Source organism: Cimex lectularius, unplaced genomic scaffold (genome assembly GCF_000648675.2).
Source record: "Cimex lectularius strain Harlan isolate CLEC.00 unplaced genomic scaffold, Clec_2.1 scaffold224, whole genome shotgun sequence".
Taxonomy (NCBI): domain Eukaryota; kingdom Metazoa; phylum Arthropoda; class Insecta; order Hemiptera; family Cimicidae; genus Cimex; species Cimex lectularius.
This window is the reverse complement of record NW_019392750.1, coordinates 499,453-522,070: the sequence shown is the minus strand read 5'-3', so window position 1 is coordinate 522,070 and position 22,618 is coordinate 499,453. Positions and strand designations below refer to the sequence as shown.

General features: G+C 38.1%; 2 protein-coding genes across 2 annotated transcripts in view; one reads left to right on the top strand and one right to left on the bottom strand.

The window, feature by feature from the left end:
* The window catches only part of LOC106668894 (paired box protein Pax-6), a 165,416-nt gene that overhangs the window by 91,930 nt on the left and 50,868 nt on the right, over positions 1-22,618 (bottom strand). Inside the window, exons 3-6 of the mRNA XM_024227243.1 lie at positions 17,167-17,271; positions 12,591-12,635; positions 2,506-2,716; positions 2,249-2,429 (exon numbers count right to left, since the gene is read on the bottom strand). Coding sequence (XP_024083011.1) covers positions 2,249-2,429; positions 2,506-2,716; positions 12,591-12,635; positions 17,167-17,227 — 498 coding nt within the window. The 5' untranslated portion in view covers positions 17,228-17,271. The remainder of the gene's footprint in view (positions 1-2,248; positions 2,430-2,505; positions 2,717-12,590; positions 12,636-17,166; positions 17,272-22,618) is intronic.
* LOC112127013 lies at positions 11,426-12,106 on the top strand. Its single transcript, XM_024227244.1, has 2 exons — positions 11,426-11,687; positions 11,892-12,106. The coding sequence occupies exons 1-2, from the start codon at positions 11,450-11,452 to the stop codon at positions 11,978-11,980; spliced, it is 327 nt and encodes a 108-aa protein (XP_024083012.1). The 5' UTR covers positions 11,426-11,449; the 3' UTR covers positions 11,981-12,106.

The following is a 22,618-nucleotide window of genomic DNA, read 5'->3' as shown; positions in this document are numbered from 1 at the left end:
ATATTAGAGCACTCCATGTAGTTTGCCCTAAGTCAAAATCCAGTCTTGCGTACAAGTTGTGATGTAAGCTGTTTCTCGCACGGGTTACCAGGTCTTTCCTTTTGCTTGCCCCCCACTTTTTAATCAGGTCAGTGGTATTAGAGGACTTCAGTTCCTCCCTACTTACTCCTACACCGTACAGCCTACCTAACTCTGACAACTGCTTATGCCGTAATATGCCTTTATTTATTACCACGTCGGCCAAAAACTGAGCCGACTTTCCTTATATTTCAAATGCAGGCTCCAAGTGTGACTGTCGAGCGGCGTGACCGAGCAGTCAATATATAAGATATAGTCTGGGGTGCTAATTGGCAGACAGAGCAGTTTCTTGATGAAGTATTTCTGGACCTTTTCTATTTCCTTCAAGTATAAGTAACCCCAGACCTGCGCACCATAACATACTACAGACCTCAGGGTGTTGTTGAATATCACCATCTTTTTCTCTAGTGAGATCTTCTTGTTAGTCATTATTTTGCGCCACAAACTATTAACGGCGTACTTAGCGGTGCTAGCCTTCTCTCTGCAGTGATGCTTCATCTTCAAAGACTTAGTGAAATTGATACCAAGGTATTTGTAGCAGTTTACGCAGTCCACTCTTTCACTTTTGAAGAACCATATTTCATTTTTCTTATGTCTTCCGCCTCCCTGCCGACTGACCATAATTTGGGATTTTTGCCAATTCAATTTAAAGTTCCACTTGTTGCAATACTCTCCTAGTAAATCCCTTCTCATGAGGTGCAAAGATGCAGGTGTAGAAGCCAGCAACACTACATACATTAGTGTCCTTATTTTTCGTCCGTTAATTATTATCCCTCCGCATAGTTCGTCCTCCAGGTCGTTAAGGAAAATTGCGAACAGGACAGGACTGAGTAAGCAACCTTGTTTGACTCCCATTTCGAAGGCAAAGTCAATCGTCAGAACTTTTGTCCAGATTCGGGCGTCTGATCCTGCATAATAACTTTCGAGGATGTTAATAATTTTTGTAGAACGCCCGTAGGTAGATAATTTATAGAATAGTGCTCTCCTATCTATACTGTCAAATGCAGCCCGAAAATCTACAAAAAATAAGTACACCCTTAACGGAAGGTCACTATGATCTGTCGTCAGACAAGTCTGTTGCCTGCCGATAAACTACTAATGGTGGTGGTCATGCTATATGTGTGCCCCTCCGGAAATCTCTCAAGCAGGACTAATGTCGCGAGACAAGTTGCTTAGGATTGCGTCGACTCACCCCGTTATACACGCATATCGGAACTGTACAATGCGATGGGCGCAATGCCGCGCTGGCTTGGCTCCACACACTGGGCCAATAGATGGTCTCACCCTTGGCTTAAGATTCGGCCAGCATATCCTCAATGCTATAGCATAAGGATACTATAGTTTCTCCTATAGTTGCTTACTTTTCTTGTGCCGTGATGGATATCGAGGTCGAGCTACTGACAGAAACCTGGTTGGAAAGAATAAATTATGACCGACCAATGTCAGCCCAGTGCGTGGACACGTCACCTATCTACTGCGCACATTGTTCGCGCATGTTGGCCTTTTTGACATGTTCAGTGAGACCGTTCCTAAAAGCCAATGTTCCCCAACATTTCCAACCATGGCCATTATAGGCCTCTACAAGCCATCCCCCCTTTACACAGTGGCCTAAATGTGTGGGCCATAGTGAAGAGAGGCTATGATATTTTCATGATGAAAAATAATGTAACATAATTAATAATAATTTATTTGTAGCCTAACCAGCTGGAGGTATGTGTCATTAAAGGAACTCCTATAAACCACATTATTTACTGTACAATATATATTTGTAAATAACAGTGTTTGTTCTGTTCTGTAACGAATGTAGTTTTTAAAGTAAATTATGCTATAATAACAATAATTATAATTGTTGGGCCTCGATAAATTGCGGAATGAAATAAAATATTTTCGTTTTGGATCTGTCCAGCAGTTACAACCACCAGGGTGGCCGTGTGATGAACTAAAAAATATTATGAATGTTGGTGTGAAGAACACTGTTCAAAAGTGAAAACCGTTTTGAAAATTAAAAAAAAAAGCTGGCAAACTCCTGTTTACAAAAGTGGAGAGAGGAGGCAACTCTGCAACTTAAGGCAATAATCGTTTGTTTGTGTTTTAGCTTTTCATTATGAGTAGAACGAGTAGTAGAACGATTCAGAAAACAAAGAAAAGTACGGGTAAAAACTAGACTTACGCTCGGGATGTTGTCGTTAGTGCAGATGCCTTCCGAAAGTAGTTTGTCCCTGATTTCCCATGCAAATATAGAAGGGCACTCCCGCTTGTAATCGGCTATCTTTGTAACAACTCCGTTTGTCGCTACTCGAGGCTTCGACCCACCGATCGCCCTCGGTTTTATTGAGCCAGTTTCGTAGTACCTGGACAGAAAGAAACACAACAAGGGGCACACGTCAGAAATCTGCCGTTGGTGACGTTTCGCCTCTTGCTACTCACCTCCCGAGGATCTTGGAAACGCATCCGTTCGAGACCTGCAGGATCCTGGAGATGTCGCACGGTCGTGCACCGGAGTGAGCCAGTTCGACGATCTTTTGCCTGGTCGAATCAGGCAAAGGGCGGCCGTTAACGTAAACACCGCCCAATTGGTTTATTCCTGAATGCCCAGCAGTTGAACAGCCGAACAACGAGCTCTGAGCCATCTCCTCCTCTGTAACAGAAACACATATAAAATATAAGCCAGACTAGATTCAGAAATATTTCAGCGCATTAAGCAATTAACCACTATATTTTAATTGTTGTAATATTAACAAAAAATCTCAACCTTTGCCTGTTGTTCTTTTCCAAAACCAACTTAGGCAAACTGATTTGCTATAAAGCCATATGTCTTTGGATAAAAACAAAGAAATGGATTTGTTTATTATGACCGCCATGCATTTGTAGAGTTGTGCTGATATTAACCAGATAAAAAACAAAACCAGAATATAAAGAGACCTTTGCGATATAACTGGTAGTTGTATATTGGTGAAGGCTTTGCCTGGGCCAAGAAAGCGTAAAGTTCGACATCTTTTGTCGAAATATATCAACAAGAAAGAAAGTAATGAAAATCAGTGTGAGCCGAAGGTAAGTAGTCGAAAGGGAAGAGGGCAGACAGATCTAATCAGCTTACGGTTGTCCCGCATTATGGCTTATCTAGTAGGGCCAGGATTCCTAGTACTTAGATGAAACGGATAATCTCTTTCTCCCTCGCTCTATCCATCTATCCTTCCGCCCGTACTCATTCTACATAGCAGGCTAAGCCGCATTTCCATTATGGGCCTCTCGAGCAAAACACCGACGAAGCCAACGGTGCAAAAGTGGCCTTCATCCATCCGAGTCGGCGTTTTTCCATAAATCCGTAGAGGAAAAGAATGGAATATTTATCGATCCGTCGATTACGGTGGATTGGAACGTAAAGATGACTGATAGATAAGGAACTTCACGACAAATCTTCTCCAATGCATTAACCGCTTTCTCCGATTAGTCTAGTGTTCAAATGAACATATTTTTTAATTAATATGTTTGTCGTAATTTAATCATCTACTCGCATTATGCAACACACCGTTATGTATAATCTGGATTAAAATTAATTTGTAGTTGGTAGTGCTGAATTGGCCATACTCCTATGACCTCAGTTTCTGTTTTCATTATATTCTGTTATCTTAAGGTTTCCTCGACGACAAATGCATGAAGGGTTATCCGCAAGATAAATTTTCATACGCCTTAAAGTGCCTGTGCCCTGTAATGAATCGTGTCATGCGATGCATCACAGATTTTACAGTCGGGAATATTTTTTGTTTCGATTCCTGTGGTTCCTTGACTCCATTCTTCCTCCATTCCCTTTACGTCCAGATCGTTTTTCTCTAATTATGTAGGTAGTTTAATTAACGTGTACTTTAAAACGAATACTACATGTTGAGACGATATGATCGGTCATTGGGGACATCGTCAGTCATTCTCACCATCCCGACTATAGGTCTTAAATTCGAGTTTCATAAATTGTTCATCAAGAGTTTGAACGTAACTCATCGTTCTGGTTGATATATTCGTGCTGTTTTTGTGCTGTAAGAAGCCCACAAAAAGAATAGACACGCTTCGTATCGAAACTAGATCAACGGTTCAATAAAACCCAGAACAATTATCAAAAATATGCTACATACGTTTATCATATTACGTATTAACCAGAAAACCTTTTGATATTAGTTTATTTTCTCACTTTTGTATCACGACTTTTTTTATAGGTCCGTCATAATTTCTTACTTTTTAGCCTGGGATAATATTTCCTGTCTATTAAGTAGGTTTTGTACATGGATCCAAAACAGACCAAAAATTTTGTACAAATCTTATTAAACCCCGCTTGGGCATTTATTTCAAATAGACAAATCCAACTTTTGTTGTAAAACGATAATCAAATACGCATTCCGTCTATTTTCATACAGAAGGAACTATGTTGGTGCGGCATAGCGCAATCATGGGTGGAATCAGTTTACAAAGGTCAAATTATCCTGATTGGGAATGCCAAGATCTAGCCGTTTGTCGGGCCGGCCCAGATACTATAATTATTCCCGTTAAATGGGCCGTGGCGAAACCGTGATTGGCCCTTAATAGGTTTCCACAAGGGCGAGTGCTTTCTACATCAGCGAATCGGTCAATTTCCAGCCAAGCCGACCAGTTGTAGCCAAATGTACTTCATTAGTGAACTTAGCCGAGTTTCATTCAGGTCACCAACCAGAAGAAAAACCGAACGGCTCGAGAGATGTCTCATTACTCGATTTTGTCAAACTGGTTTATAATTCTTTTCTTACTTCTCTACAAACTGCGCAATTTTTGTTTATTTATTTTTTGCGCTTGAATAGTACTCCGGTTAAAACCATCGTGACTATTCAAGCGACCACGTCGAGTTATCAAAGACTGTTGCAAAAACTGGAGAATAATGACAACGAGACTGAATGTCTTCTACTGTACATCAACAACAAGGAGCTACGTACTTCCACCCGAGTCAGATACTTAGAAAAGTCACCTAGGGAAGACATTTCTGGCGACCATGTTGGACACACGAAGTGAAATTTTGGTGTTGCGCCAATCCATCCAATATCGAGCGAATCCAATTCTTCCAATCAAAAGTCTTCAGACAAATTATCTAACCTACGGTTCACGCCAGTTGTAAAATTTAGTTTTGTTATTCCGCTCGTAGGGATAATCCCTTTAATTGAAAAACACTTCCTTCCACACTCTTTCCGATCACCTATTGCAAAATACCTCTTTCAAGTGATTTCTCCTCTTTTCATTCTAAACTGTATTAATTTTTAATTTATTAAGTTTTCTCGGGCTGAACTTTAATGGTTTCATTTGCCTATTTAAGTTAAACCTAGCCCGTTTTAATTTTTCTTAATTTAAATTCCTTCTTTAAATCTCTTCTTCTTCAAACATCTTTCGAATCGTTATTAAACGATTAAAAATGGTCCTCCTTAAAAATGGTGGATTCTCAATTATGAAATAAAATAAAAATTATTGTGAAAATCGTTAAAATTGTTTCCAATGATAAAGACAAGTTGTTACTCGCATTCAGGTGATAATCCGCTTAACGCTATCGCTTGCCTTCCTATCTCGTACGGCTCCCAATTCATCCGTTCCCTTTTAAACGTTTCTCTTCAAAATTAAAAACGATTGTTTCTAATTGGTGTAACTCATTCTAGCCTTATAAATAAATGTTTTAAGTAAATTTGTCAAATTCCTCATAATAAAACCTTTCCATGGAATTGTTACTTCATATATTTAAAATCAACTGCTGATTTATTTCTTGGCTAACTGTACGGAGTTAATTACAATTACTTCAGAAAAATTCATATTAAAGGATCAAGTATGACACACCATTTTAACCAGTACGCTGCGTGCAATCCTTACTTTCTATTGTCTTCCCATTTCCTTTCTCCACTCTGCTACTGCTTACAAACATGCCGAAAAAAAAGATTAGTACGGTTGAGTCTCCATTTTCATTGTCGGAAAAATAGTCTGCGGCGAACTTTAATTATTTAAAATCTAAGCGTGAAAATTCGTCAACACGTCTAAGACGTTCTCAAGACGGTTTCAAAAATATAAATGCCGAAACAGCACCTAATTTTTCCTCTAAATGAGAAACTTGATTTGGATTTGGAAGCTGACATAAACAAAGTTAAAGACGATATAATCGCGTTTAACTCGAAACTTCCAGATATTTCATACGGGCTTGAGGTTGATGAAGTGCAGGAATCTGTAGAGCATAATAATGAAGCGTTCACTCTTCCGAAAAAATTCCAGTACCCTCTCTAATGTTTGAAGGATGATGCTCGAGCTGTTGTTAGCGATTTTCAGATCTCTGCCGAGATATATCCCTGTGCTTTTAAGGCTTTGCAGAATTCCTATAAAAATAAAAGAATGTTCGTTTCGTTTTACGTCAGTCAAATTTTGAATTTTTCTCCGTCCAAATATCCTTCACATCAAAGCTGAGACAATTTTTTGAACTCCATTAACTTATTAAATGCCTTAACCGTTCAAAACCTCTTAGATTTCATATTATTTCAATGAGCTGTCTCTAGGCACTAGCCTCACTATCCACAACCTCAACATTCCTTTTATCAACGAACTGATCCGATCCGGCTTCCACCAAGCTCTCGATTCATCCCTACTTCTCACGCCCTGTCTACACTCTGTGCAATGCTAGTCATAGTTTCAGTGCTATCCTTTGTGCGGTTTGATTCTTCCATTGTTTTCTCTCAATTGGTCATTTTAAATTGCCGACATAAAAATCCATCTATCATCGCTGTTTTGTTAATCATTGCCGGCTTTATTAGGGACAATATTTTGTTTTAGCTTTATGTCAAAATCTATTCTAAACTGTTACTGGCTCAAAGATTAATCGTCTTGGTAACAGTCAACCTTGTGTTGTTACATGGATATCTTTCTTGTCTTTAACGGGCTTACTTTTATTATTGGCACTTTATAAACAAGGACGTAGTATAATAAATTGATCATCTGAAAGTCCTGGAACCCTTGAAAAAGTTTCTCGATTGGGGTTCTGCCTGTATAGAATTTTTATTTGTTTGTTTTTAAATATTTCGAATACAATATCGGTTGGACGAAGTATTATTCAAATTCTTTAAAACGTAGCAACAAACTAAGGCTTGTTTCATTATGTATACATTAAATTCACTAATTTCGTGGTCCGCTTGACCAATTAATATATTACAATTAATTAACATTTTTAGTTGAGATAAAAAAGTCAATGGCACGAGCGGGATTCGAACACACGATCTTCGGCTTGATACGCCGCTGCTCTACCACTTGAGCTATCGTGACCTCGATACACTCGGACACCAACTTCCCATCTCAACCGCATCAAGCCGAAGATCGTGGGTTCGAATCCATCTCGTGCCATTGAATTTTTATCTCAACTAAAAACCTTAATTAATTCTATTATGTATACAATTCTTAAATTTAAATATTCTCGTTAGAAAAACTGCCTAAAATTCCAGAGCCCAATGCCTTTTTTTAAGGTAGGTAATAGAAACCGCATTCATTGTCTTGACTAATTTATCGATCAATCTGCCTTGGATGAGAGGTATTATTCAGTTGGAACTGGATTTATATAATACTATTGACCGGGTTCGTCATATTCTTATCAGTAAATTGTTTCTGTATGGCGTAAGAGGTCAAGTTCTCGTTGTTCCGCTCAAATTGACAGGGAACTCAATAGTGCACATTTAAGTTGGTAATGTTTGCTCGGCTCCCATGAAAAACGACAATACGAGCATGTCTCATGGGTGAGTCGTACTAGGCCCACTTTTGTTTCTGCTCTATGTTAACGATCTGCCTTCCTACCGTAGTGCTCTCGATCCCTTCATGCCGATGACTCTACTGACACGGATTTCGAGAGCAACTGCTGAAATGTTGTATAGAACGAGCCCGTGCCTTGTTAATACATTTGACTTAAATCATTCTAAATCTCCAGCAAGACACAAAAAAACCCTGGTATAAAATTCCCTCTTCGTTTAATGTTTCCGGCGGAAATTGGGGATAACACGAGCACAAAGAACATCGCTTTGACTGTCACGTAGGTCTAGCGCGTAAGCTGCTCGGTGTTTTGGACTTGAAAAATTGAACCAATTGAACGTCGGTCACATCAACTGCTAACACGTCAAATATGACATTGGATTCATCAACAAGTGATGTGCATCTGCTTCATAAAGTTTTTTACTTCAAAAAGCGATCAGTGAGAGTGATTCTTGGGATGTTCATTGCCTTTAAACAGTTCAATTACTTAAGTGAGTTGAAGCGATAAATAAGGCCTGCGACCATTTAAAACTCTTATTACATATCATGACTGAAGCAGTAGATAGAAGAATAAATTCGCTCTACACAAACACCACATTACACTTGCATTCTAGGCTCTGCTCAAAGGCCAAAATTTATAATAAAATGTATGAAGTAATTGAAATTACAGACCACCAAGATTATAAAAAGGTATAACCTTATTCTTAGGCTGGAGCCCTGTGTAAACTGTTTGTGTTTTTGGTCCTAAATAAAGTTTTTTGATTTAATTTGACTAAGAGTAGCTATAGGCACGTATTTAATATTCTTTTCAAAAAAACAAAACATACATTTCACATAAACCAGACATTTTTTTAATTTATGACTAAAATTCGCCGGGTTATATTGAGACCATAAAACGAAAATGACAGCTTCCAAATGAAATGGTAAAAATAAATGAATATACAATGTACATCGGCTTATATGGGTCATTTTGGTTCAGGGCATGGAAGTCGGGCCACAAACACAAACTCAGGAGATTAAAGGTGTGATTGAGCGGATTGAAAATCGGTCCGAGAGAGTCGAAGGCTAAACGGCTTGTAAGGAAAAGGATGAGGACATTTGCAGCTGTCAACATTGTAATTGATCACCATGGAATTATCAAGATCAGAGCACATATTTTTCTAATTATAATCCTTCTCTATGGTCCGAACGAGTAAAAAAACAAGAGTAAAAAAAAGCCGGGGACAACACCAACCATTTGATTAATACCGATTGTCGACAACCTTCAAAGATGCTGTTTCCACCCGCGTTAACACGAATTACGGAATGCGTGATTTATGACGTGAACACCACTTACACGACAGCATGTTTTCCATTCCGGCCGGACAGACGACAAAAATCTTCTGTGATCCCATCTCCAATCTGAGGGATATTAATAGAGATCAATATATATTTCATTTTGTTTCAGTTGATAGAGTCAATATGCAAAGAATCGAAAGCCGGCACTCAAAGGCATCCTCGTGTCTTTCTACTAGTCTTTGATCCGGGCCCTCTTACACTCCTGTTTTTAATTCCAAGCATTTGTCCATTTTCGTATGAGATTTCTCGTCCTCTCCAACTTGTAGGTCAAGTCGTTTCCACCTGACCTTCCGATCGAAAAAATCTAATCTCAACACAATTTTCCACTCATTTGATTCAGATCAAACATCTCCTAGATTAAATATCAACCAATATATTCCTCCTAACGACCAATCATTCTTTTTCTTGCGATGCCAAAAATGCTCAAAAGACTCCTTTTAAAACCTAACATACCATAGATTCATATAAAATCTATCCTTCTCACAATTTCGGTTTCCGTCCCTGTTGTACCTCCATCCAATAAGCTTTCAGAATCATTTCTATTTCAGTCTATTTCATCGGCAGAACAAAGATTAATTGCTTGGGTGCCCTGGTTATATCCCACAAGAGAGCATTTTTGGTCCCATCCTGTTTACCATTTCGGTGAAAATACCAACACCACCATTACCACCTAGGAATATCACTGAAATTCTCTCTTCTGGTCCGAATTCTATCCAACCAACCTCCAACATGCAAGAACACCTTGAGCTTATCACAGACTATATGCGTCCTACAAGGGAGCGTTCTTGGTCCCATACTGTATACCATTTTCATTCCGGACTTTCGTATACATACCAACACCGTGAAACCAATGCGGAAGACATCGTATCTCTTCTAACCAATATTCTATCCAAGCGATCTCCAACAACGAAGAATACCTTGAGCTTATCGAATACTGGTGCAAAAATACATCAACAACAAGAAGTTAGTGACTTCCAATCGAATCAGATTTTCAAAAACCAATTAACACTACACGACATTACTGAAAATATTTCTGTCCTCCAGCGTCGTAATGCGCTCAGATCCAATACAAGGCCTCCTATTTCCACTTCCAGTCTCTCAGAGACCACGTTGTGAGAAACGCCAACTGCCTCTGCGATATCCACATGCCGGTGACCTCGATGACGTATTCTTAAAAAAATATTGCGAACTTCTGGTTCAAGATGATGTCTTTCCATGGTAAAAGACAATACAACTGGATTAAAATGGAGAAAAGACGAGGAAAGATGTTTGTTTACAAAATGAGTAATCTTCACGTTTACTATTCCTAAGTAAACCCGTTATTAAAAATAATGATTAACAATTTTTTTGTTTTGGTTTGTATTTTCTATTTTGCTTTATCCAACTAACAAGAATATATCGGTTAATTTAATTACAATTGATATAATAAGAATACATTACATATTCCCTATTCATTTTTGCGCATTTATTGTAACAAAAAGAACAATTCAATTCAACACGGAAATTAAAATGTATTAAAAATCCAACAATTTACTACAAATGAGCCATTTGAAACAGAATTACGTGTCGAGACTAAACCCAGAAATTAAAACTGAAGCCCTTCAAAAGAAATTGAATCAGGTTATTAGAAGGGCAATGTAATTTCCTTGGCACTTATGAGCTGATGTCGGGGCGTTGGGGGGGCTTTAATCTTGATTTAATACGAAAGGGGACCGGGTACTTAACCTGAAGTGCGAATCCTGGTGTGAAAAAAATTCGGAGATGTCATTAGATTTAATTTTGCCCTTTTATCCATCATTTAATTGGAATTCCCGTTTAAATTGATAATAATTAGCCCGCTTTCACATTCGCAAAGGGATTAATTATCGGGATTACGAAAGAAACTATTTCAATCACGCTATGTTTCAAGTTACACATACAATGCAAGAAGGAAATAAGAGATTTTGTGTATATATACGTTGGAACATGAAAGGAGGTTTCAATTGGATTATTTACATTGAGCAAGCTGTTATTGTTGAAAAAAGATTAGGAAAAGAAGTAATGTGAAAGAAAAACGCGCGCAGGGCCAGCTACCATCTCATCTTTTAAATAAGAGGTAACCAAAGAAGTTCGAGTCGTTTTTCATTTGTTTGTTGTTGTTGTTTGCTCAGAAAATTATCTTTGCTTCCAAACCCATAATTCGTGAGTACTTTTTGTATGTTTCAGCTCGGCATAAGGGCGACCGAAGAAGCTCCTCAAATTTGCACTGCGTTCGGTAATGAAGTTGTTCAAAATTTTGCTTCTGAGAATGAGGGGGATTACAGAAGAACCTAAGTCTGGAAGACCTGTCTTGAATGACGATGAATTGAGGGAAGCTATCGAACTTGATACTAGTCAAACACTTCATAAGCTTCCCAGAGTGTTCAACGTAGACAATGAAACCATTCGCCCCGACTTACATCGACCTGGGAGGACGTGGACGTTAAGCAAGTGGGTGCCTCAGAAATTGCCCAACGGTAACAAGCTTCTACCAAACATTTCATTGATTTCACGGTATATAGATATGTTCTTTACTAGATTGTCCCATGCGAAGAAAAATAGATCCTAGAATAGACAGTAACAACAGGTTATACTATTGGCTGTCAGCAAATGACACTGTCCTATTTACGCGAAAATTAAATATTCACCAACAAAAAGTGAAGTTTTGTGTTTTGTTGCAGACAGGCATTGCAGAATCTTCCAGAAATCTACTCAAGTCAATTGCAACGAGTATCTCTTGCCCTGGCCCAGGAACAACCTGCTCTCGTGAAACAAGGTTTAATTTTTCACCAAAGCAAGGCGAGTCATACAGCCAGAACGACAAACGTTGTGATAATGAAGCTTGGTTGGTCCTATCACACCCTCCAGATCTGAGACCCATCTGACTTTCACCTTTTCTTAGAAATGGACAATCGTACGCGCAATCGAGAGATCGATAAGCGCCAACAGCTGGAAAATGAGATGAATTCATTTTTCAAGACCCGCGGCCTTTTTTACGAAAGGCGTAAACTAGTAACTCGTTGGGAGAATGGTATAGAGACTGTTGTAACAAAACAAAAATATTTCTAAAATAATTATAATTGTGACACTTATTATTAATCCTTTCAAATCTGCATGAACTTTTCTGGTTACCTGGTATTAAGTTTTTAAATGTCATTTTAAACTTCATCAAGAAATAGACTGAATCGGTTTTTTACGCGTATTACCGCAGAATTTCTCTAGACGTACACTTTCCGGTTGAACTGAGGAGTCAATCGGTTTTGTAGTCTACTGGTTCGACGGTGCTACAGATGTAAGTTGATGGTGCTCGGGTCGTCAGATGTTAGTATTTATATACAACAATTAATCATATAGGTTAATGTTTATTTATGCACACTTACCCTCTACATGGGATTGGTTGTAAAACTCCCTGTAGTAGGATGTAACTAGAACAATTAGATAATGGATTAATCATATGAGTTATGCAATTAGAAACAGTGGGAGGGAGGTCAATTCTTTCATAAAATTCATAATGTGACAGTTTAACCGAGCAAAAACTGCGATATATATTACGAAGGTTCATGAGTGCAAGACGGGCTGATTGATCGGCTAACTAAAAGTCGGGCTTCCTTCTCAATCAGCTCAAGGCGAAAAATCAGCGTCCTTTTTTTGGACTCGCAGCGATATTCAAAAACTGGAAAACATTGAATTGTGGACTAAATTTGAACTTAAAGGGTTTTCATATGAAGATTCCTGATAAATACGACGAATCCATTTTTATGTAGAAAACCCACTATTTGAATACATTAACGTGAATTAAAATTAAAAGCCAAAATGACTATTATTTTCCATGAAATCTTCACTTTCAATCTGATAGATTAATTAATTTTTTACATGATTAAAAACATTACTGACTTGGCTAAGGAGGTAGGATCTCAGATTTTAATGATCCTTTTTTTGGGTATTACTACTACATCAAAAAATATTAGACACATGTCCGACGGTTCGTTCCCAAAGACCAAAAGAAATGTTTTTAAAATGTTTTCTCCCTTCGTTGTGCATGTATATTACAGTTATTATATATTAGTAGATTAATTTTTCGATGTTTCACCGTTTCAAGCTTAAAAAAAAGCAAAAGACGCTATCAGTAAAGAAACCCGCAAAAAAATTATTTTTGAAATTATTTTTGAACTACTCCGGTAGTTTGGAAGCAAACCTACTTATTTAATAGACGATAAAATCAATCAGTGGTCGAGAAAATTCGTATATATTTGAAAAATTTCTAATTTAATCGTTGAAATATGATTTTTTAAATTTTATATTCGATTTTATCACCCCAAAAATCCTCTGAATTCAAATTTTGGGGTAAATCAAAAAAGAAAATTTTTCCTTCCTCAAAATAATCTTTCCTATCTGCTCTCGATTATTATTATTATTTTTTATTTTTTTTATTTTTTTAGGGGGGGGGACTTTTAAACATCTCCACCAAATTCTAAGGAACTTTTCTAGAAATTTAAAGCCCAATAAACTACTCGGAATGGCCTAAACTTGGCATATACAAATTTTTGGGCCAATAAAAAAAATGTTTTTCTCAAATGAGTAATATTTAGGGATGGTTAGGGATGGTTATTTAAAGATCGTGAGATGCGGTCTAGTGTGATGTAGGTTAGAAAAACATTTTCTTTATCGTGCCAACGTTTCGATCTTTATTGAGATCATCTTCACGGCCTAGGATTTATAAACAATGTTTAAATTACAAAAATACATATAGCATATGAATATAAATTTATAAAATGATGTACAAATTAGAGAAAGTTTTAAGTTAAATCAAAGTATTTGTATCCAAAGTGTGTGTTTGCTGTGTAGTTAGTTGTGTCTATATTATGTGTCATGTTGAGAGTGTTAGTGAGATTGTAATGTTCAAGGAGTGGAGAAGGAAGTAGGGATAGAAATTGGTTTTTCTATGAGAAGTCGGCTTTTTTGATGTGAAATGGACCGATAATGAAAATAGGTAACGGTTTGTCGTTCAGACCTGGTAAGCCATTCAGGATTAATAGACGGGATTAGTACGGAAAAGAGAGATGAATTGTTGAAGATTTAGACTATGTAGAATTGTTTGATGTGTGGAGTGTAATGATTGTTTTTTTATGTTGTATTATATGTTTTGTGCGTTATATGTATGTTATTGACATAAAATTTGATTTATGGTATTACCGTAGCTGCGACTGAGTTTGCATGTGTCTGTTCTGTAATTGATGCTGTGTTTATCTCTGTTGATATAGACCATTTCTAAAATATTGCGTTTATGATTGTTTTATTTTGCGTTTAATATTTTTGGGTTGTTGAAATCGAAATTGAGTTGGTGTTTAAAATGGTGTATAACCAGTATTGCAGGATTTTGTTTGGGTTTTTTGCAATCATAGATGTGTTTTACCCTTTTAACTTTATTTAATTATTGGGGTGTAATTCCAATATATGCTGCCGAACAAATTTACAATTGATTTTATAAATTACATCAGACTTATTTCTTACTGGTGTAAGATATTTAATTTTGGAAAAGAAGGGTGTGAATAGTTTTTTAGTTTGTGAAGGTTGTTTTAAAGTTACCAGAAAAGAGAAATGTGGTTAATTTGTGTGATAGACCGTGAATGTATGACATGGAAATGTATGTTAGTTCGTCTGTGTTTGATATAATTGATGTAGTGTTATTTAGTGATAGTAAATGGTGTTAGTGTTGAGTTGTAGTTGTTGACTATTTTTTATTGAGAATTGATTAATGTGCCACCTGGTTATTTCATTATAAGTGTGTCTAAAAATAAAGTTTTGTTGTTTTTCTCAAAATTTACGCCTTCCAAATGCCTAGGTATTTTCGAAATACACAAAAGATTTACCACCAATTTTCACCGATCCAAAGAAAACTATAAAGCTTAAGAACTTTATAAACTACACGAAATGGCAAAAAAATGGTCTCCCTAAATAAATCGGAACCATAATAGATAGAAAATAAAACGTTTGGGGTGGTTTTGTTGATTTTATCCACGTGTTTCTCACTTATAATTACATAAAATTAAAATCTTATTGACATAGCATGAAAGAAGAAACATTTACCTTTCTGAAATAGAATGAGTTTTTATGTAATGCTTGGACCTTGAGTGAGGAAAAAATTGCCCGTGGCGAATCCAACCAAAAACGCATATTTTTCATTACGATGAAAATTGGTATTTGAGGGCTTTAAAAGGTTCTTAAAACGAATCCGAATTGTTTTCTACAAAACGAATTTTATTGGTCTACTTTACTCATCTATACTTATCAAATCTTATTTAACACGATCCTGCAAATTATTTAATTGTTCCTACATAAAACAGCATAAAATAAAACAAAATCAAATGATATATGTTAACCTTGAAATACGTGCACAACAAAAGAAGAAAATTATTTTTTTTAAATTATTTAAACAAACAATGGAATACTGTCAAACATTTTTTTATCTACGACTGAAAAATGTTTCATTGATTTTTCCAATCCCACGATAGTGTAAATACATCAGAGATAATTAAAGCAAGGCAAACGGAAATGAACGCCGGCTCGTCAAATCCCTATGATTTCCTTCATAACTTCCTCCTTTATTGAGACAAAAAATTAATTGATGATTATCTTTTCAAGTATTTGTAATTAGTAAGGGGAATCAGTGGTGAAAACAAAATCGAAGCAAGGAAATCATAAAATATCAATGAACTCTTAGCTACTAGAACACTGAAACATGTTTTCCAATAAAGGAAAATATAGAAATATATAAGAAAAATATATTTGTTTTATATAATATTAATAAGGTACCCCTAAAAGTTATTTTTTCCTCCATGAAATATGAATAAATGTTTCTGCTGATTTAACATTTAATTATTTTCAATAACGTATTGGAAGAAAGATAAAGAACAACCCAATTACAATCTCAATTGTAAAATTAAATTGTGTTGATTTACTCTTCGGCTTTTAGACAGGTTGGTTAAAATATGTTCAATTTTTGGTCATAATTGATAAATGTTAAAGCTTGTTGAGAACTTGCTACATCCCCTGACATATACACAAATAAAATACAATCAGAATATAATCTCAAAATGTCTAGACACATCTGTAAAAAAAAATACGGCTAAAAAGGTAAGAACTGTAAAAGGGACGGTTGAATTCATTAAACACAAAACAAAATGCAAGGCATATCTCTCTCATTTAAATATTTAAAATGAGATACTTATAGTATGTAGTAAATTAAAATTTTATAAATCAGCCAGTTCATTCCTAATTAGGTGATGTCAGACTGAAAACATACATTAGAATGACATACGTCACTTTATTTACAAAATCATGAACACAAAAATCAAATTGGATACAACGGAATCAATAGGTAGGTAAAACCAAAATCAAAAGTAATAATTTGAACATGAATGATTAATGAAGTAATGAGTAAATGAGTAATGAGTAATGAAGAGTAAAACTGTTTTAAGTTTGTACAATTTGGATTGGGTTTAATTTTTGCAGTGGGAGACGAATGTCGGGTCAGCATCTAGACAGCTTAGGCATTTAGTTTGGTGGCTGTATTCATGAAAAATCCGGATCTGCATAGGTAAGTTGTGCCAAATGGAAGAACACGTTTTGCTTTTTCAAGGAGTGGTTGATGGGGGCAAGTACTCTCGAAAATAAATTTTAAAATGCAGTCTGAAGTAATGTCTACAAAACATTCGCATTTATTTGAAGATGGACTGGTTGGCTTTATCGAAACTGAAAACTGTTTGACCACCCATTCATGGTCTTGCATCACTGGAAGTAGTGCTCAATGGACATTTTCCAACTTCGAAGGTTTTCACATATTTCATCAATCAACGTGACGTTCGCAAGTTGCAGGTAGTTTTCTCGTAAAAAATCATTTAACACAGGAAAACTGGAAAAATATTAAATATTTCAAAATATTTAAATTGTACTGACTTGTTAGATGTTGAAGTCCCAACCCGCTATAATGGGCCCGCAGCCTTTCCTCACTAAACATTACATTACATTAGAGGTAATGTGTTTCTCCCAACACCTCCATTTCTAGAAAGAAGAGAAAAAAGTCTAATGGCTAGTTGTAGAAGTTAAAAACAAATTTCAATAAAATAAGAGAAGGAAAAAATTGAAACGTTCTGTTATGAGGCTAAATGGATAAGATAATGAGGACGATGGCGGAGAGAGGTTTCTCCCTCGATTTGTTTGAAGCCGTTTGAAAAAGGGCGAGGGCGGGAGGGTAGGGAAAGTTGTCTTGAAATGAATAGGGGGACGGGCTCAATGGTGCGCACCACCGGCATCGGCGCATGGACTCATCGGACTCGTGCTGGACGCTTTCCTCCCCCCTCCCACAATAATCAACTGTAAACCTCCTGCTCGGCCGCAGTCGAAAATGAGCGAGGCTTGGCGGTCCCTTCCCAACTTTCAAACCGAATTCACAGCCCATTCAAACATTGCATTATCGATAAAGTAGGAAACAATCTTGCAACGGCGGTTTTGGATCTAATACGATTAAATATAGATTTTTACGGTCGAAATTATTATTTCCTTTCAATTTATAGATTCACCTATGGAGAATTTGAATTTTGACGTTCCCATAAATCTGATCTGCTATCCTCACTAATTAAGTGATGTATGGTTCTAGGTTTCAATCCCGGCATAGACCTTGGAATTTCATTTGAAAATAATTGGAAAGAAAATATTGCAAACTGATCTAACCCCCGGCTATATGGCACCCAAAGGGTAGTTGGGCGTTAATCCCTCCATTGTGGCAGGAATTACCTTATTATATATATGAATGGATAGATAAAATTAAACTGTATTTATATATTAGCTATTACAGGGGGGAGAATAATCGTATCTTCTAAACCGATCTTCTTATCTTCTAAATTAAATTTACCATGAATGCTAAATCTTAAATGAATATTAACAGGCATAATATCAGCAATATATATATATGTAGGATGAGGGAGGAGTGTAGAGTAATTGAAATCACTTGCAACACAAAAATACGTTGTATTATTCAAGAAAAGTACAACAAGGACAACGCGATGTTAAGCCAACACGACACACTAGGCATTCGACACTTAGAAGTAACCTCCCTCTGTGAGCTGTTCGACACTTATAAGTAACCTCCCTCTGTCAGCTGTTCGACACTTAGAAGTAACCTCCCTCTGTTAGCTGTTCGACACTTAGAAGTAACCTCCTTCTGTCAGCTGTTCCTTTTGTTGAGTTATCCCGCAGGGGGATAAATTAATGGTTGGAAGCTTCGATCCTACAGCTCGACCATCCTGGAGATGTCATTCGCCCTCGAATGACTAGGCTGCTGTAACGAGCTGATTGGGTCGTCCTCGTCATCTGCCTTTCTCCTTATGCGGACAATCCACGGACTTGTGGTCCCCTTCTCCGCAGTTATAGTAGCGAAGCCCGCCATACATCAAAGTCGGTTTTGTTCAGCCCGGCGCCATGAAACGTCTATCAGTGGTTTCCATTGTCACATTTTTAGATAATTTCTTTAAATCCGTCATAGTATTTTTCAACATTTGTTCGTAAATAAATAATTTTTCTTTGAAATCCTTCACCGTCTTAGCACCATATAGGATTGATTTATAAAATTCGGAGTCCTTGATTCCTTTTATAACGTACGAAAACAATGCTTGGTCGTCCACGTTTCCGCGATTCACGATTTCGCGAAGTCTGTAAAAATACTGTAATTCTTTTTAGAATTAGACAATAGGAGATGGATTTCAGCGCTGTTGATTGGCTTAGAGAATTCTCGTTCCAAAGTCTTTTAATAGGTCCCAGGAAAAAAGGCCTCTTTCTGACTTTACAATCATGGCCGCCGAACCTGAGAGTTTCCTCTTCGAAAAAATAAATTTGTGGGTATCGTTCCACCCGCATAGTGAAACCATGTCTTCGAAGTTGGATACCCATATTTGTAAATTGTCTTCTTCATCTCACGAAAAAGTGCGAATAGCGTCTTCAATGTCACGAAATAACACGCTAAAACCACCTACCTCCTTAGGCTCAGCCGGTGACGGACCTTTTCGCCTTTCTTCTCCTTCTTCCTGCTCTCCAGGAGTCCCCATTGGGTGGAAATTGGTTTTGTTTTTTCCCATTTCTCAGTTCGACAAAACACTCAAAAATTTAAAGTCACGGCACGGCACAACGAGCACGTGTTTTCAACAATATCAAAACTCCAACCTATCGCTACCGTAAAGCGGCCCCCAATTGTAGGATGAGGGAGGAGTGTACAGTAATTGAAATCACTTGCAACACAAAAATACGTTTTATTATTCAACAAAAATACAACAAGGACAACGCGATGTTAAGCCGACACGACACACTAGGCATTCGACACTTAGAAGTAACCTCCCTACGTCAGATATATATATATATATTGCTGATATTTACCTTATTATTTTAATATATATACATTATTGATATTATGAGGGGGTTAAGTAAGGACTTCAAAAATCCCAGAATAGAATAGAGGTTTACAGTTTAAACAAGTGTTTTAACCGTTGCATATGTATTTCTATTTGAACCCCAGACTTAATTTCATTGACGTAATTATTAGTTAGTTATTTTAATTTAAAATCGTAAATAAAAATAAGTAAACCACAGCAAAAGGAATAAAAATAATTTAAATCAGGTTCAATAGAAGTTAAGTCGATTTGGCAATATCACAAAACCAATATAACAACAATTAACTATTTAAATTACATAACCAACTCAGATTTAGTTAATCAAATTTTAAAATCAATATAAAACCAATAAACCGATCAAATAAATCGCCTGTGTGAATAAATTTAAATAATTTTAACAAATAAATAAATAATTTATATAAATAAGGCAACTATGTACAATTCAATGAAAAGATAGTCTTATATTTTGGAAATTAAAAATTTAGTCAAATAGAGGGCGCTGTAATTTCTTCCAGTTTGACTTGGACGTGTAGTTCCAGGCGTGACAATCATACAAGACAAGAGGATCTTTAGCGTCCGCACCTGGCCTATTCGGCCTCATTGGACGTTTTGATTCTCAAGATGAGAGCTGACGCACCTCCGCATACGACGGAATATTGTTACCGCCGCAGAATTGGTGTAGAGGCGCCCCAGCCCCAAAGGGCCAAGACAACCTCGCTCTCCGCTTGTCCACTCCGAATGGTCGGGCCCCCATTGTACATCGGGTCGTATGCCGCACGCAAAGGGCTAACAGGCCGAAATATATCAGCCTGTTCTCCGCGTACTCCCGAGATAGAGACCACGCCGGTCATACGCACATCAATGAAAAGCATACTCGAGTCAGAGAAACCGATTCACTACCCGTTTCCGTTCGCTTACTCACGCAATCGAGGGACTATTCAGCGTAATCATCGCGTCCTCCGCTGTCGCTGTCGTCCGGTCGCAACCTCTCCCGTGAGGCCGGGGGTAATAACGCTGGCCATACGCAAGCTTCACGAAGGTCACAGATAGAAGACAGCCTCTATCTAAGTTCCCGCCAGGGGCGTCACTAAGTACCACCACGAATCCGTTCCCAGTGTAACTAGGGCTGAATTTGAAAGGTTTAGTTACCCCGTGGTACAGATGGCCCTACACCCTCCCCCGTCTATGCAGACAGGATCTGGTGGACTGGCCCTCGTGTGACTCTGCTAAGGCACCCGCCGCTCATGCCGACCCTAGACCGACACGAGTACAGCTTGTGCTTCAGAGAGGTTGCCACGCCCTCTGGGCTGCACCATTATTTTGTGCCCGGATACATCCTTGCAACCAAGGGTTGGGAGGGGTCACAGGATAGAATGAAGGAACTCGGATTGAGAAAAGGGCCGTGGATGTGAACACGAGGTGAGCCGTTCGGGGTCTCGAGCATCAAACCACACTATACCACCCGTCGTTGCCGCAGCTCCACACATAGTGGGCTACGACTCCCAGGGTGGGTGAGACGAGATGACCGTTCAAGAGCCGAACAAGTCGGCCCTATCCCAGCCAGTCGCCTCGGGGGGATGAATCCGAGTCTGCGGGAACTCAATCCCGCAGGCCGGATTGGGAAACTCAATCGCAAGTATCCATTCTTCACAAATAGTGCGCTCGTGGTGGGCGACCGGTTCCTCAGGCTTTCGCAGTTTCCCTTTCGGTTCTCTGCTACTCCCCGAAGGCCGAGTGTCGCTCACACCTGGGCTTGAGAGACTCTTCCTAGCGATTCGAACCCTGAATCGCACATTGAGGCAAGGTGGAGGTGTTCCAATTCTCCCCCGGCGTCAGAATCAGGAACAGCCGAACAGTCGAACTCAGATAACGTGAGCTACGCCTTTCGCTGCCCCGCTTGAGACCCAGAGCAGCCAGATTGCCGAACCGAGCCCGGGGGCACCCGTCGATACTACCCGCCGTCATAGTCTTCCATTCTTTGCAAGAGCTCCTCATGGGCCGGGAACCCCAACAGAAGCCTCGCAGGTTCCCTTAGGTGCCCTCTACTACTCAAGGGTTATTCCGTATGTACAGAAGTGCATATATGGGCCAAATTGAGCTTATATAAATCAACAATATAGAACTAAAGACCCCCTAAAAAAAGACTTTAGAATGTTTTCTTTTAAATTAAATCCAGGCCAAAACATACTTTACATATGACAACAGTTAAAAATAAGAAAATACAAATAATTATATAATAGGTGTTCATCTAGCGGGTCAAAACAATAGAAAATAGTTATAAAGAGTTCGATTGATACCTTGCACGTCCAGTCACGTGTTTGCTATCCCCTAATAGCCCATTTCAAAGGGAGATAAAAGGGGCCGGGGCAGAATAGGGCGAAGGAAGGCTTATTTCCAAATCCTGGACAATAACATCCAAGTTTTATCCCCCCTCCCACGTGCTCTAAGAGTCAGCTGGCAATCAGTAAATATGATAAAGCTAAGTGGTGTTATAAGTGGGCAAACAGGGGACCGGCTACTTGTTGGAGGGACAATTATTTGTTGTGTCAATCATTCAAAGCAAACACCAACCCCTTTTGTCGCCATCATAATTCTCTCTCCCTATCACACTCTCACTCTCTCTCTCTCTCTCTCTCTCTCTCTCTCTCTCTCTCTCTCTCTTTTTTTTTCTCTCTGCAAGAGTAATTATCACGGAAGCTCTTATTAATAGATATCGGAATGGTAACAAGTGGAAGAGAGTGCAATGATTTTTGGGGTGGAAATGCATTGTTTTGTTAATATCACTTTGGTTCATTTTGGTAGGTCGAGGCGGAATTTCATAGTTCCGGAGTTTTCATATCTACTATTTTCTGTGTGGCCATTTAAAAACAGTGTACGCTAATCATAACCCAGCACCCTCAGTTGGAGAACTGTGGCAAAGGATAGAAAATGCTTGTCATTCATTTTCCCCTGACTCTATCGCTCAGACC

Excerpts from the sequence above, each read along its gene's own strand:
- LOC112127013 (XM_024227244.1), top strand. The coding sequence starts at position 11,450 with ATGAAGTTGTTCAAAATTTTGCTTCTGAGAATGAGGGGGATTACAGAA. Across the intron at positions 11,688-11,891 it reads GCCTCAGAAATTGCCCAACG|ACAGGCATTGCAGAATCTTC; the intron begins GTAACAAGCTTC and ends GTTTTGTTGCAG.